We start from the raw sequence: 16,587 nt of genomic DNA, 5'->3' as shown, positions 1-16,587 counted from the left end.
AGTATGGCCCCCCCACCCCCCACCCATCCCCCTCCCCTCTACTTTCTTCCTCTCTGTATACATTTTTCTTTACATTCCCCAAAGGTCTCCTGTTCAGGCCTCCACCAAAAGAGTGCTTTTACAGGAATAGTTTGGCAGCTCGCGAGGCTCGCGGCGCTCTGCAGCGGTTTGATTCCTTTTTTGGCGGTGTTCTCGGAGCGTCAGGCAGAAGCACCCTGCCCGTCTGCTCCATCAGAGAGGAAACACACTCCATTTCCTCGCAGCCTCATCCCTCTCAGCGCTTTACTGCCTCAGCATGAAAGACCTCGAAAGACCCTCTCAGCGTTTTTTTAACCCGTGTTTTTGACACCTTCTTACACAGACTATTGTGCTTTAGAAGTGAGTTAATTCTTTCTCCACGTCTCTCTTCTTTCTCTGAGTGTGTATGAGCAGGAGGCAGAGTGGATGTTATCCAGCTGTAACTGACATCATCCCTTTGCCTTAAAAAGCGCTCTTTACTTTCTATATAAAGCAGCTCAGCTAAACAAGCCCCTCCATTCATCACCTCATAACACACACACACACTCCCGCTCTCTCAAGAAATCCCTTATCGTGGCAGTCGTCACATTCAAGTCATCCATCCACATTAACATGCACCGACGTGACATTTGAATTCCATCGAAATGCCGCTCAAACTAATGGATTTCTAATTTAGTCAGATCAGCTCTGACTCCCGTTCAGACGTTTGCACGAGCATGAAAAGGTCAGCTGCTGTTATTTTCAGTTTTATGGCCCACTTAAGGATTTACATAAAGGACCGGGGGGGTGGGGGTTCATCCAGACTCTGTGACCCTGCAGGAGTGCGCTGCCTCGAGCCTCTCTGACCACACGGTGCACGCTCCGTCCGGCCTTTTCATCCCAGCTGTCTCCTCTGACACAGAACACCCCCCCCCCCCCCAGCTGAAACCTGTGCAAATGATTATAATCTACTGTATCTACAAATGGCTTGAGAAGCAGAGTGGGCCTACATCACTGTCTCTCTCTCTCTCTCTCTCTCTCTCTCTCTCTGCGGTGGAGCGGGGCTGAACTAGGAGGGAAGTGTTCCTCTGTCGTCATGCCAACGGCCCTGTGTTTTGCTGTTCTGGTCGGAGCCAACTGGCCCACAGAGCGCCGTGCTTTTACTGAGAGAAAACGCTCCGGCTCCTGCGTCCGTCATTCCAACTGTAACACAGTATTACTCTTCTGCCTCTCTCTGTCGTTGCCTCGGAGTCGAGTCTTCCCCATTTTCATCCTGAAAAACACTTTCCTTCAGACAGGAAGTCTTGTACAGGGGCAGAGAGAGAGAAAAGGCCAAGAGAGAATCTGGCCTGGAGTCAGTTTGTCTCTGGGTTCTTGGTGGAGAAGCTCAGTAAACAGCTTGACAGTAACTTAATTGAAAGTGTGTTTTACAGCCCTGCGATGTATCAGTCCAGACGTGCCAGACGCAGTGGGACTTCACCAGCAGCATCTTGCTTTAATAAATAAAGACCTCAACATCTTAAATGGCCGCGTTTACTCAGCGCCGCTCGTTTGTGCTTCCTGAGCAGTAACGACCCGCGGTGCGTCAGAAACCCCGTCCACTGCTCCGTCCGGGAGCCGTCCTCGGCTCCGCAGCTGCCCCCGAGAAGACGGGGCCGCTTTATTAGAGCTGGTCAGCTGATGACAGGAAGCGCGCGAGGGGGAGGACAGGAAGTCGTTGAGTGTACATCGCCACTAATGAGGGGTTTCCTCCTGTAAACAACAACATGAGGGGAACTGAGGCCGCGGCTGTTCTGTTTGAAAGTCTGTAGGTGTGTATAAACAGAACAAGTCAGATTAGAGGCGTAGAGCAAGGCATCGTCGAGGTCGTGCAGCAGCTTTAACAGGAGCTCTGGATACTTTCAGCCTATAGGCTCGTTGTGTGTTTGCATTACACCTCTGTAGGTTTGTTTCTGCAAACACCTGTGGCTTAGTAACAGCACGACCTTGTCGTTTGTAAATGATACATATCCAAACAGTATCACACCTAAAATACAAACACAACCCTGCCTGGGATTGGCACGCACACACACACACACACACACACACACACACACACACACACACACACACACCCAATGCTACAGACTGTGACTTCATCGTAATCACAATGCTCTATGGGAAAATATGGATTTCACTTGTTTACCACTCACACGCCAGTCTTTCCTGCGCCTACACACACCTGACACACACCTGGTTCACGGCTTCCTTGTTTGCATTGCATCATCACTCATCAGTGCGTCAAGACGAACTTGTCTGATGCCCCTGAGCAGGAACACACACTGTCGATCTGACAGAGTGACTGAGCTGATGGATGACGATCAGACTGTCAGACTGTCCTGACTGTGTGGATGTGTCATGTTTCGTAAATATTTACGGAGAAGTCGAAACATTTACATCAATCAATCAAACTCCTACACACACACACACACACACACACTGATCTGTTGTGAAACTTTGTGACTCTCCTGTTGGCTGGATACGCTTTCATAACAAGTTAAAACAAAATAATTCTGAATGTACACACAGGGAATAAAGACGAAACCTGAGGACACGTAAACAGAAGCTGGATGATGCTGATATGTGATAATTCTCACGCTCAGTCTGTGTCTTTATCCTCCTGACTCCCTCCTTCTCTCCATGTGAGCCTCCCTCGACTTTGACAACAGAAAGCAGACCAGGTTTCCTCCAACGCTTCAACATAATCTCACAGTCTGAAACCCGCCTGCTGCTGCTGCTGCTGCAGGAACACACCAGATCCAATATGTCTCACATATGAAAAAGTATTTTATTCCTTGTCTGCAGCTTCCATTCATGCACTTTGTTTCCCAGTCAGCTGACATGTTCTCCCCCAGCCTTTGTTCTCCTGCTGTCCTTAACTTATTTTCAACCCCTCTCCTCCCTGGGTACCCCCCCCCCCACCCCTTCTCTTTGGCTCTAATTGCACACACACCACATAAAACAGAACCAGACTGTTTTCCTTCCCCTCCTCCTTTGCTTTAAAACGTAGCACAGACCGTTTCTCTTATTCCAGCTACATCAACAGCTCACGGCTGCTCCATTCACCCACTTTCTCCCTGTCCTACTTTTCTTTCTTTCTTTCTGGGCTCATATTTCATATCCAAGTTGAGGTGGAGGGCTCTCCACAATCAGCGAGCCCTGCTTTTCTCCGTATACCTCCATCCTTCCCTCCCTCCCTCCCTCATTTCCCCACTCCACCTTTCGCTCTTTCTGTCCAAGTGAGATGGTGAGTGTTTTTTTTTCTTCTTTCTTTCTCTATAGCAGGAATGCTGAAGACATTCTTCTCTGGATTGGAGTGGGAAAGACATCGCCATCAAATGGGATTAGCAGCAGGAGGGGAGGGAGAGGAGGAGGAGGAGGAGGAAGGGGAAGGAAGAGCCAGGGAGAGAAAGAAAGGCAAAAAAAGTGAAGAGCAACTCAGAAGAAATCAGTCACTGAAAAGAGTTGCAGCTGAGTAAGACACCGGCTTTCTCACCTAACAGACTCTATTGTGTTAACTAATCCATCTGACTCGACCGAGGAGCTCTGCAAACAGACCGAGCTCGCCACAGGAACTCAGTCCGCCTGCATCACAGACGCAAATCTAAACGCTTAACTTTGTCAAAGTCACTCTTCTTCTTCTTCTTCTTTTGTTTTTCTGTCTACAGTCTCATCTCCCAACTTTCCAACAGCCTCCCGCTAATGAATGAGTATCACGCCCCAGGAAACCACACATCCACTCTTTAACCTGCAACAAAAATCACCCTCATTCTAGCTCCATCATTTGTCTTCTCTTTCTTCTTCTTTCCAATAAAACATAAATAAATAATAATAATAACCCAAAGAACCACAAGGTCAAAAACTATTTTAAAAAAAGTTTAAAAGTTAAAGAATAGCATCCTTCAGCTTTTATCCATTTCCCCATCATCCTTCTTTCTTTCTTTCTGAGGTTTATTCAGTTTTAATGAGTTGTCATTCTACACAGAAGCATGAGGAGAAGTTTTACCTTCAGTGTTGTTGTGGTCTTGTTGTGGAGCAGCTGATATTTCCCTGCAGGAGGCTGAACCACGTCTCAGTGCTGCCCTGCCAGGTATGAGGCGCATATATACAGCAGCGAGCAGCCAGACAGTGACAGACACAGTCGCTCTCTCTCTCTCTCTCTCTCTCACTGCATGAGTCAGTCTGTCTGTGCGCTCCTCCTCTTCAAAATAAAAGCACTCAAGCCTGCACCCGAGACGGGCTCCTTTCAGAATAAGAGCTGACACTATACTGCGGGTTACTGACCGAGGAAGCAAAAATAACAACAAGCTTTCTGAGCTGTGGAAAGAGAGAGAGAGAGAGAGACACCCATATCTCACTTCTTTTATTCATCCTTTGATTATATTGTTTCCTGAAGGACGGAAGACTAGGGAAGACAGGATGATTGAGGAGAGAGAATCAAAGATAGATTCGATAAATTAATCACCTGAACAATCCTTTTTGTTTCGAGTGACACGAATGAGATTTGTCCGTTGTACAGTAACATTTGAAACGACGCCCTGACTGGAAATGAAACCCACGTTCTCTTCAGAAACATTATCCACTATTCACATGTTAACACAGGAGCCACAGGAACTATTATCTCCACGCCGAGCGTATGGAACATGATAGTTTCATGTAGCACGTACAGTATTGGATCTTAAGGGAACAGTTTGAGCACATTCCCAGTGTCACTGTGTGTTGAAACACTCCCATCATTACCACACAGATCTGGTTTCATTCACTGAAAATATTCAGTTTCTCAATAAAAGAAGTTTCCCCTTCATTTTTGTGCCATGAAACAAAACCTTTTTGGGGAATTTATCATTTCTATTTTTGTGTGTAATGCCTCTATTTTTAGAGTTTAGAGTGTTTCCAGGCGGCTGATGAGTCACATCGTGTTGATGGGAGATGGGGTGGGGGGGGTTCCGGTCCAGTGGGGGTGCTTGTGTGTAGTTGTTAGGTGTGTGTGTGTGTGTGAGTGAGAGATGGAGTCTGTATATTGGGGAGAGGGTCAGGGTGCGAGTCAGTCCCTGTGTGTGAGTCAGTGACACTTTGATGTGAGTCAGAGCGAATCTCAAAGTCACGACAGCGGCGTAGAGAGAGAGAGAGAGAGAGAGAGAGAGAGAGAGAGAGAGAGAGTGAGTGTACACACTACACCCCTTTAATTAACATCCAGAAGTGGGAGTTGTGTGTCCAAAGGGAGATAACATCTATACCACACACGCCGCTCGCACCAACGGCCGGGGTCAGGACATAATCAGAGGTTGATTGACCTCATACGGAAACAATGTGATTCTCCAAGTGTGTGTGTGTGTGTTTGTGTGTGTGTGTGTGTGTGTGTGTGTGTATTTAGGGTAATGTGTATTTATCTGTGTGTTTCTCAGTGTTTAACATACCAGGGTGTTCTTTCCTGGGAAACACAGTCTGCTCTCCATGAGGGGCTCACCGAGGCCTGTTAGTTTCCATGCTGTCAACTCCCAGACATACACCCAAGTCTCTCGCTCCCCTCATCCCTCTGCACATCATTTCATCGCTCCCTCTCTCCCTCCCTCTCTCTCTCTCTCTCTCTCTGCTCACCCCCTCTTTCTTCCAGCCCCCCCCCCCCCTCTGTGTACTGAAGGTCAGCTCCGACAACTCTCTTCCTTATTTGGAAAGTTTCTCCATTCCATGCAGGTCATTCTAGCTCGGCCGACCAATCCAGTGGTTAGTTAGTCTGGTGTGTCAGCCAATCCAGTTTCTCCCATATCCTTTTAAGGACTGCCCATCTCTGACTCTGGAGGTTGATGTGAAATTATCTGCTTTCCTGCTCCCTCGTGTCTCCGCTGACTTCATTTCGCTTTTTATTCTGTTGCACAATCTCCTTCTCTCCCTGATGACAACTAACTCTCTGTCTCAGCCTTTTTCCATTTGCTGATAGTCATACACCCCCGTGGCCTGCATCCATTTCGGTGTTTTACTTCAATTTTTAATTAGACATTTGATGATGATGATGATGTACAACAAGCAAAAGTTTCTCAGTGTGCAGCCGGCACCATATGCGGTTACTTAACATGCATGTTTCCTGCTTTCCATAAAACCACAAGCAACACCTCGACAAGAAAGTGATTGTTAATACTTCATTAGAGAGTTCATGACTTGCACCTCGTAAACAAACACACTGCTGAGAGGAAGCTCTGAGTCACAGCGCAGATATGTGACAAATCCTGGCAGCCGGAGCTCCTTGCTCAGCAATGCAACACAGAAACAATATAGATCCTGCTTTAAATTTAACACAGGAAGCCTGAAATGACTACCTACTAGCAGTGTGATTAAAGAAAGAAAAGAATTCAGAGGGACAGAAAGCGAACAGCCAATCACCTGCTGCCGCTTTGTGCTGTAAACACAAGTAGAAGCTCAGATGAGCGCTGTTGGCATAGAGCGGTTTGTTGCCTTCAGTTTGTATGCTGTTCCCCTGACAACAACCTCAGTGGGGTTAAAGAGGTTTGGAGCTACTGCAGAAATCATTTAATCTCCATGTCAGCGGACATGGATCGAACGCGTTAAGATCAAGCTGCATGCAACACGGGCCACATTAAAGCTCCTCCAGTGTAAAGGTCTGTGCCCATGTGTAGATTGATTATAGATCAGCTCTAGCTTCTATATTAATACTGTGAAAGTATCAAAGCCTCAGTCCACAGAGAAATGCACACAGCCTGTATTCAGAAACTGAGCCTTAAAACCAGCCGTCAGGACTTCTGGAACTTTGTGATGTCACAACAAAGCAGTCACCAAGCCCCGCCCACCTGGACCCACCATCCAAACCTTGCAGGATTTGGTTTCTCTGAGTGTTTTTACCTGAAATCTAATATATTTTTGTTGGCTCACTCAGAAAACAGTCAGCCAATCAGAAGAGAGGCTCAGAGCCTCCTCTCTTCTGATTGGCTCACCGACCTGTTGTTACTAGAGCTCCAGAGAGAAGCCTGAGAGAGGAGATGTAAAACTACACTGAGATGGTTTCTGGTTCTTGAAACCACAAATATATCTTCTTGTGGATCAACACTTCAAATAAAACACTAGAAAAGTGTAAAATATGAAACTTTAAAGTGGATTAGACCGTTCTTCATCTTTATCACTGCGGTAGAGCCTCGAAACATGGTGTCACTTACACACTGTAGTTGTAAACTCCTGTGTGTTTGGGATGTTAGACAATATGATTATAGCTTAACTGTTACTTTGCTTCCAAAGGCTACGTCTGCTTTAGCTGCACTTGATTCAAAACTCTTTACAATCAAGGGCAGGTACTGCGTATTGTATAGTGCAGTAGGTCTTTGGTCTGTTTAAATTCACACCCAGTCAATCGGTTATTACAGCATCTCTTTAACAAATCAAAGGCAAAGAAAAAAAAAAAAAAAAAAAACTTGAGCTGAATCTTTCCAGACCCTTCGCAGAAACATAAAATCAGTGTAGTGAGAAAAACGGCTAAATCGAGGTCCGTGTTAAGTGCCAATGTGCGCCTGTTTTTCATCATCTGTAATCTTAGCATACTGAGTAAAAATGAACATAGAGCTGCATCAAAAAAAAAATCCACAGACACGTTGGTAGTGAGAGTTCAGCTCACACATAAAAACAGACTGTGGAATGAAATACGTGCAAGAGAACAATTTGGACTGTCAGAGTTGATTCCTGGTCTTATGACAGAGAGATTAAGCTGTGGAGTGGTTCGAGGATAATTGTTGCCTCTGCTGCTTGGTGTGTGACGCCCACCCAGACATTATCCTAACGTATAATATAACGCTTTGCCCCTATTATCATGGTCAATATCACGGTGGTCACACCTTCGACGTGTTGCACTGGCACTTCTGTCTGTCTGCTCCTTTGTCTTGTTGTCTAACTCAGTGGAGGTGTGTGTCCTGAGGTGCTGGCTCAATACCACGTCTTAATGAAGTAGACGGGTGACTACCACACACACACACACACACACACACACACACACACACACACACACACACACAGATTTACAAGCTCCAGGTGTTATCAGTCTATGACGATGTGACTTTACACACGGTCACATGTGTACAGTTAAACCCTGGGGAGCCCTGAACGGGGGGGGGGGGCATAACTCTGAGGGGGCAATGACCTGATGTTGAGACACAGATCTTCACCCGGCTGAATTGTGTGTCCTCTCTGAGTGTGTTTAATATCTGTACAGTAGATTTAGACCCTTCTCTGTGGGAAGCCCAGTTTATCTTCCAGACCAGCAGCAGCGCCAATAAAATACAACTTTTCGTTGCCTCACACAACAAATCTGCTCAAAGCAAAATGTCATTTAGCAAAACATTTTAATCCTCGAAGCAGTTTATAAGAGGGCAACTGCAACGCTGGTTGTGTGTGGAGTCGTGTGTTTATCTTATACTGTTTACAGTAGTCTGAAAAACACACATCCATCAAATTCACCAACTGAAGCGAGTAACCCAAATATTATTTGTTTCTCTGTCTAGAATCACAGTAAAACTGATGTGAAAAATAAGCTAAATTCCAGAGGAGTGTACAGTGAGACGTTGCAATGTACCTATTCTCTACCATGGGAATTAAAAGATCCTGCTCTCTCTCCAAAAAACCTGAACCCTGTTTCGGATCCGACCGAACAATCTGAGCCTCTCCCCTGAGAATTTCCTTCGATTCTTATCCTGACGTCTGGCATCAACACCGGGCATCAAACCCGAATACCAACCGACCCGGCTCTCTCTTCCTTCGGCAACAGAAAAACAGCAGGTCTGTTTTCACAGCCCGGCTCTCCTGCAGTCTCTCTCTCCTGCCAAGTCACACAACGACTTCCTCCAACTCATCAGCTCTCTGTTATTCAAGCAAAAAAATCATCCCTTACACAGGCTTCCAGTATGTTATTCCTATGATTTAGAACCATTTATTTTAGATTTGTGAACATGAACGTATCTCCCCAGTAGCTGTAAACACTGGAGTTAAGAATGTAACCTTATTTGACGCAGCTGCTTCTTTATAAATAATAAAAGATGCAGAGAAAACCCTGAGTAATTGTTGGGTATATCCACATGTGCATCGTGTTTACTTGAGAGTAAAAGCTTAAATGAACGGAGAAATTTTAGAATTAATTCTCTTTTGGTTTTGAAGTCTAGACACTCAGGCCTTATTGTGGGTGAAGTGCTGACTCAAACAGTTAAACTGCATCCATACTAATCCCCACTGCCTTTAAGTGAATGCTGTAAAACAAAAGCTATTTCATGATATTGCCTTATTTCAAAAATACAAGAACGTTGGCGTCACACTTTCCACTCCGCCTGTTGAATTAACAGCAATTCAACAAAGTGGTTTGTTCGAAAGGTTGTGGTGGTAATTTAAAAAATAAATAAATAAAGCAATTAAAGTAACAGACTGGGATTACTTTGCTCTGTTGATGTTTCAACAAAGAGACAATATATCAGTCAAGTATGGGATGAGCCACACGACCGACAGGATACAAGGAACTTGGTGATAAGCTCTGGGGGGGGGGGGGGCTTTAGGTTAAAGAGCGGTTACGTCACCTGAGGAAACGGAGCGCAGTCTGGCAGAGACGTGACCTTCGGTTAATGGCAGAGCTGCTGTTTTTACTGTGCGATTACACAATTTAAAGGGGAGAGGGATGGCTGATGTTTTCTAATTGCTGCACAGTCGGGAGCTGATTGTTTTTCGCAGCTAATCCGTTGTTGTTGTTGTTGTTGTTGTTGTTGTTGTTGTTGTTGTTGTGGAAAAGACTTTTCTGTCTCCCTGCTATTTGTACAAGCGAGAAACGAAACACAGCGTCTCTCATTTGATGTTTACTTCAATATTCATCATTTCCACTTTTGTCGAAGCTCTACGATTAATCTCATTTCTCTCTGGGAAACATTCAGGCAAGTTTAGATTTAACTTTATTTTTATATGCCACATGGAAAATTGTGGAATTACATATTAGTAAAAGTATAAATAAGCAACTACAATACTGAAGAATCCTTGGCTCCATATAGAAACTGGATGACCGGACATGACAAACACACACACATTTGCAGTATAATGTAAAAGCCGCTCTGCTCTTGTCTAAGGTTGAATGAATCATGTGTTTTAATATAATTTCTTCTGCTGGTTCTGTGTTTTGCCTCCACGATAGCTGCATTAATAAAAGCCACATGTGGCGCCACTCAAATCACATCCAGAGCATCACCCTCACAGACAAATATTTACCTGTGATTTTCTGTCTCCGCCTCTATATTCTCAGCTCTGCAAGCACAGAATTAACAAGTCATGACAGTTATGTCAACAGATACGCAATACCACCCGTGAGCCGGAATCAGATTCAGAACACATGCAATGCAAAACACCAAGCTTTACTGTGCTATAACTACATACTAGTCTACATGCAGCCAGCCATAGCCCATGACAACACTGCTGACCACCTGCAGCTGATGGGACATTGTTCAATACTGTGACAGTCATTTAGAAACCTCTGTAAAAACCTCCTCCCATCTGAGTAAGTTTAGCCAAACTCAAAGGAAAAATATTGCAAGTGAAAGGTAAAAGAAGAGAGAGACTTGCCAGCGGCTCTTTGAGGCCGTGGTTGAGATGTGATGAATCAAATTAATGGATAAACAGACAAGTTTTTACAGTTTGTCCACGAATGCCTGCATCGAATGTCACAGTAATTCTTCCCTTAGTTGTCGAGATATTTCAATAAAAAACAAAAAATGTCACTCTCATGGTGGCGCTAGATGAAATGTCAGCGAGAAAAGTCAGTAAGATTCATCATCTGGGAACCATGAATGTCTGTACGAAGTTTGGTGTCAACCCATCGAGTAGATGTTGAGTAATTTCACTGGAATAAGTGAAGAATCTGACCTGGTGGTCGTGCTGAGGAGAGAGTCAGGAGTTATTAAAGTTCATCCTGAGGGGAGCATGAATATTTGCAGCAAACTCCTTTTTATTCTAAACCACAAACGTCATCCCTCGTGGTGGTGCAAGAGGAAGAGTCAGCAGGGTTCATCCTCTGGGAACCACGAATGTCTGTCTAAAGTTTAATGTCAATCCATCTGATCTATTGAGATATTTACAAATCTCTATATGTGGACCAAAGTAGTGGATGGACCGATCGACATCTCTAACATCGCTAAAAGCTAAACAAGTAAAATAGAATAAAACAAGTATCTCAAAAACCAGCGAACTGAGTGAAAGAATACACTACAATTATTTGTCTATAGTGTGATGTCATTTATGATCACAGATGCATCAGGGAGGCATCCTGCTAACCTCAGGGGACTAAGATGATAACCATGCGAGTGCAACATCCCTGGTTTGAGTCTGAATGTTCAGTCCTTTCTTTCTCTCTTCCTTCTTATTTATTGTCAGCTCTCGACTGTACTCTTCCTAATCCATCAGCAAGTGTGATAAAAACCCATGCACAAGAGGCTTGTTCACTGCAGACATCTCAAAAACACAGGAACAACTGAAAAATAAAGCCATTCTCTCCTCTAATAACAGTGACATCCTACCTGATCCCTATAGAGCTCACAGAAAGGTGCTCAGGAAAAAAAAACAAAAACACAATGGCTCTGTCCGGGGCTGGGCATGCAGTCCGAGGTCAGATAGGAACAATAGGAGCCATCCAGCAAAAGCCACGCAGATCTGTTTACAGCCACAGACAGACGGCAGCTGGCAGACTCGCCCTGGCACACGATGCCACACCGACTCCAACATGAAAGCAGGGGGAGTGCTTTTGTTCTGGGATTCCCCCTTTTAACCCTTTCACCAAGCTGAGACACGACACTATCATTTCCACCAGACCTCAGACAGGCCTCCTCTAGTCTGTCTCCCTCCCACGTCCCGCCCTCCCCTGGTGACTACCCAACCCCCCCCCCGGGGGCACAGACACACGGGGACCTCCACAGGTACTCACAGCTTCGGTTTGGGCTTGGTCGGCAGCGGAGGGCCGTCCCTCGCAGGGGATGGAGACACCTTGCCTGGGGTCGGAGGTGAGTCTGGTGCCACCGGAGCTGGACTTTGGGCTGTGACGGGGACATCTGCCGTAGAGTCAAACTGTGGTAGGGGTGGAGGTGGAGGTGGGGGTGGTGGCGTGATGTCTTTAGGTGGGCTTGGAGGTGACGGTGGATTCGGGGGTTGGCCGTTCTGTATAGACTCTTTCTCCTTGTCCTTGTCCTCCACCTCTGAGCTTATCTGAACTGCAGGCAGGGTGGACACACTGGGCCAGATCTCCAGCTCCTTGATATGGAAAGCTTCGGTGCCGGGATGAGGCAGCGTCTTGGGTGGCAGCTCCAGGAGGCTGATCTCTGTAAGTGGGGGAGGAGGGGGGAAGGCGGCCGTATCCTCAAACCCCGAGCTATCACCAGACATGCCATTACTGGATGAGTCCTCGGTCGCTGAGGGAAACAAACACGAGGAAAGTGGAAAATTTTGGACTTTAATGTTACGTTTTTCTTCTGGCCACTGCATAGCTCAGTAGATAAAGATCACACACACACGACTGTGTCACAGCTGATCTGATCTAAAGCAGCAGCTGGATCCAGTCAAGCTGATGCAATTCCTGTTTATTCAGCCTTTCCTTTAACCACATGGTGAATCCTGTGCTGTACATACACAGTCCTGTCTGTGAGAATGTACACACACACACACACACACACACACACACACAACTCACACCTCTCACCTTTGTCCTGTTCAGACTTCACAATAACAAGCAGGACAAACATCGATCGTCTTGTTGAGACAAAACAAATGACTTTCACCACTGATTATAAACCACAGGACTTCAGTGGAGCGACTGGATAATGACCAAACCCTGATTCATTTGAATGCTTTGAATTTACATTTCATTTTGTTTAATCTTACAACGACTCATCTTTTGATAACAACATCTTCTCACAGTCAAGGGTGTTAAAAATAATTTCTTAAAAATAGTGGAGATGGAACTTACAGAGACTCTACTGTGTGTAAAGACAATATAAATGACAAAAACAGAGTATAATTTAAAGCAGATATGTCTGCATCAATGCACAATTGGGAACATTACCAATAGTTTTTGAAGCCTCATGTTGGTTTATCCTTGTTACCAGCATCTGTTAGTCTGTTAGCCTACAGCAGATTAAACTGAGGTGAGGGAAACTCACTTATAAACCATAATGTTATCTTAATGAAACAATAGTTTTCAAAACCACGCTCGGAAAAAAAAGCAGTTTCCCTGGTGACTTAAATGAATCTTTTTTACAGAATAAACAGAAACTGCATCTTAAGGAGCGTCCACATTGGCTTCATCTCACCTGCAGTGACAGCGAGTTGGGCGGTGCTGTTTATGGAGCCATACGGGTTGGACGCCGTACAGCAGAACAGACCTCCGTCCTCTGGAAAGGCCTCGGCTATCACCAGGGTGCAGATCTCTTCTAAAATAAAAAAATAAAAAAAAACAACCACAATTAATTACATGATTAATAACCGAACCATTTATGATCCTAGCTCTGTGGTCTGAAGTCGGTCACTATGATGGGTGTAATTAAAAAACACAACACTGAGTGGAGTGACATGTTGACACTTGATTTGTTTGTAATGAGATGTAATAGAGACATTAGATGGACGGGAAGATGAGTTATGTTCATAGTAGACAGATGATGGACATTTCATGTAGACCGGTGAGTCACTATTCATACTCAGACACACAGAGAGAGCAGAGAGAAGAACAGACAGACACATAAACACTGAAGCACAGATGTTCACGGACGTCTGAGTGACTCACAGACTGAGAGCAACACCTGAAACGCCCCCTGACTCACACAGGTGGGAAAATGTGTGTGTGTCATTATTTAGCCATGATTTTGTGTGTGTGTGTGAGTTTCTCAGACTTTCACAGGGACTCCCTCTGACTGTAATAGATGTGATAATAAGTGTGAGACACAGATTTAACCAAGTGAAAGGCCGATAATGAAACCATCAAACTCAACTGGAGTCTGCGGACAAAGCTAATAATCCATTACTAATTTAAACCACTGACTGCTGTTGGGAAGATGAAAGCAGTGTTGTAATTGACAGAGTCATATAATGTTAGACCCTGAAGGAGTTGAGGTCACCTACTGTACCTGGCTCAGCTGCAGATCGAGGCTCTGATTCAGAGTGTTGACAGGCAGACGGGAAGAGAAGAGCACAGAAATATTTTGGTTATTAGCAAGTATGGACTGTAAATGTTGTGTTTAAAATGAAAAATCACTCAGAAGAAATGTCTCACTTTTCTGGAGAATGCGAAAATCAGGTGAGTCCAGGATCTCCTCTCCCTGGCGGGACCATCGGACCTGCAGAGGAGGGCCACCGCGCACCCTGCACTCCAGAACCACCACTTGGCCCTCGGACGCCTGGGCATCCTGCAAGAGCTACACAGAACCAGGACTAATAAGCCAGAGAGGAGTAAAAAAAAATAAAAAGTAAAAAAAAGGAAGGGAGCGGTAATGAGAAAAAGGAGTGAGTCAGTGAAGAAAGACGGGGGAAAAAGAAGAAAGTGAAACTGGAAATGAAAAGAATAAATCTACTTCAGAAGAGACAGATGGAGACGGACACAGATGGAGACAGATGGAGACAGAGGGAGGGCTGGAGATGACATGAGATGTCACGATTTGAGCGTTCAGCGAACTCCACTAAAAAGTCACTTTATCTCACCACATTAGATATAAAACGACCATCTGTTTGTTCACCTTAAACTCTCAATAACAGAATCACAAAAAACACTTTCCTCAAACACCCTGACATCCTCTGACATTTTTCTTTCTGTTTTTGGGAATCACACGATCCAAAAATAGTCAAAAATCTGACTGTTGACACTGTCCATTTGTTTTAACTTTAGCCTAAACTTTGCATCTGTGTTGGTCCAAATAGCTGTCACTTAATGCTGACAACTTACAAAACACACCCCTAAGTTTACTTTGTCAAAATATTATATTCCAAGATTAAATCGTTTCTTAAATATTTGGAAAATGATGAACTGAAAGAGGCAGTTATATTTGACAGGTTGTCAAATACACTTTTTATCATCATTGACATTGAATACCTGCCTTTTGGAAGTCAATGAAAGAGGATCTCTGACCTTCTGGTTCTGGGAAAGTATGTGTGTAATGATTTACTTGGTAAATACTCAAGTTTAAAGGTCACATATTATATAAAGGTCTGTGTCCATGTGTAGTGTGATTATAGATCAGGTCTAGCTTCTATATTAATACTGTGAAAGTATCAAAGCCTCAGTCCACAGAGAAATGCACACAGCCTGTATTCAGAAACTGAGCCTTAAAACCAGCCGTCAGGACTTCTGGAACTTTGTGATGTCACAACAAAGCAGTCACCAAGCCCCGCCCACCTGGACCCACCATCCGAACCTTTACAGGATTTGGTTTCTCTGAGTGTTTTACCTAAAATATGCTATATCTATATCAGATCACTCATAAAACAGCCAATCAGAAGAGAGGCTCAGAGCCTCCTCTCTTCTGATTGGCTCACCGGCCTGTTGTTACTAGAGCTGCAGAGAGAAGCCTGAGAGAGGAGATGTAAAACTACACTGAGATGGTTTTTGGTTCTTAAAATCACAAATATATCTTCTTATGGATCAACACCTCAAATAAAACACAGAAGAAGAGGAAAATATGGGTCATTTAAGCTAGCTTAAGATAGCAGTTAGCTTTCAGTATAAGGAGGACTGTCAACTACGATTAGACTGTTTGCTTTTCATTATCACTTACACTCTTATTTGCTATAGTTCAAATGTGTAAAAAATGATGGATTTCTTTTAACCTCAGAATCACATCTTCCTGACGGATGACAGTTAACTCCTGTCTCCAGTCAGTCACATGACAGTTTACGGTTTTACAGGACTAAAAAAACATCCACATGGGGGTCAGTATCAACACGGTGTTGTGTCTCCTTCCAGCCAACGGGGCCGGAGTGACATAGAGTGGTACATCCATCAACAGGAGGCACTCAGTGTCAGTGTAAATAGATGTGCGTGTGAGCCTGAGCCTCTCTCTCTCTCTGTCTGTGTGACTGTGTGTGTTTGGCATGGGTATATTTTGGGAGGACAAAGGGCGGGATGTACATCATGGGGCCGACAGCGTATGTGTGTGGGTGTGTTAAATGGGTGACATCACGGCGCTGACTTCACTAGAGGCGAACATCCTCTCTCATTGAGATGATTAAAGCCTGTGACAGTTTTTTTTCTTAAAGGAGATGGGTGAGGGGGTTGAGGAGGAGGGGGAGTGAAGAAAAACAAATGTCTTTTTGTAATGAAGTGGAAAATGATTTAGGGCCTGACTGGCTGAATGAGAGCGAAAGAGACCTGACCCTTGTGGGTTTGGCAGGGCTGTTTGAAGCTCTGCCTCGGCCCGTCTCAGACCCGCCATCACAAGACCCACAGCCTGAGGGAGAGGGAGCTGGGGCCTGTTGGGGGAGTGTTGAAGCGTCTGAGTTGGAGAAGGGTGATCTGGAGCTGGAGGAGGAGCTCCCATCAAAGCTTTTGTTTTATCTGAC

The 16,587-nt window shown here is 44.8% G+C and overlaps 1 protein-coding gene across 6 annotated transcripts in view; it reads right to left on the bottom strand.

Annotated features, from left to right (window-relative positions):
- Positions 1-16,587, bottom strand: part of palld (palladin, cytoskeletal associated protein) — a 62,897-nt gene that overhangs the window by 21,223 nt on the left and 25,087 nt on the right. For 3 of the 6 annotated variants that reach the window (XM_056378389.1, XM_056378386.1, XM_056378388.1), the window contains exons 7-11: positions 14,309-14,450; positions 14,163-14,186; positions 13,353-13,472; positions 11,975-12,455; positions 10,270-10,305 (exon numbers count right to left, since the gene is read on the bottom strand). In XM_056378389.1, coding sequence (XP_056234364.1) covers positions 10,270-10,305; positions 11,975-12,455; positions 13,353-13,472; positions 14,163-14,186; positions 14,309-14,450 — 803 coding nt within the window. Of the gene's footprint in view, positions 1-3,255; positions 3,998-4,042; positions 4,200-10,269; positions 10,306-11,974; positions 12,456-13,352; positions 13,473-14,162; positions 14,187-14,308; positions 14,451-16,587 lie in introns of those variants that run through there. The other 3 variants (XM_056378387.1, XM_056378392.1, XM_056378390.1) reach the window with 3 other exon arrangements.

This window comes from Seriola aureovittata, chromosome 6 (genome assembly GCF_021018895.1).
Source record: "Seriola aureovittata isolate HTS-2021-v1 ecotype China chromosome 6, ASM2101889v1, whole genome shotgun sequence".
Classification (NCBI taxonomy): domain Eukaryota; kingdom Metazoa; phylum Chordata; class Actinopteri; order Carangiformes; family Carangidae; genus Seriola; species Seriola aureovittata.
This window is presented reverse-complemented; position numbering and strand designations above follow the sequence as displayed.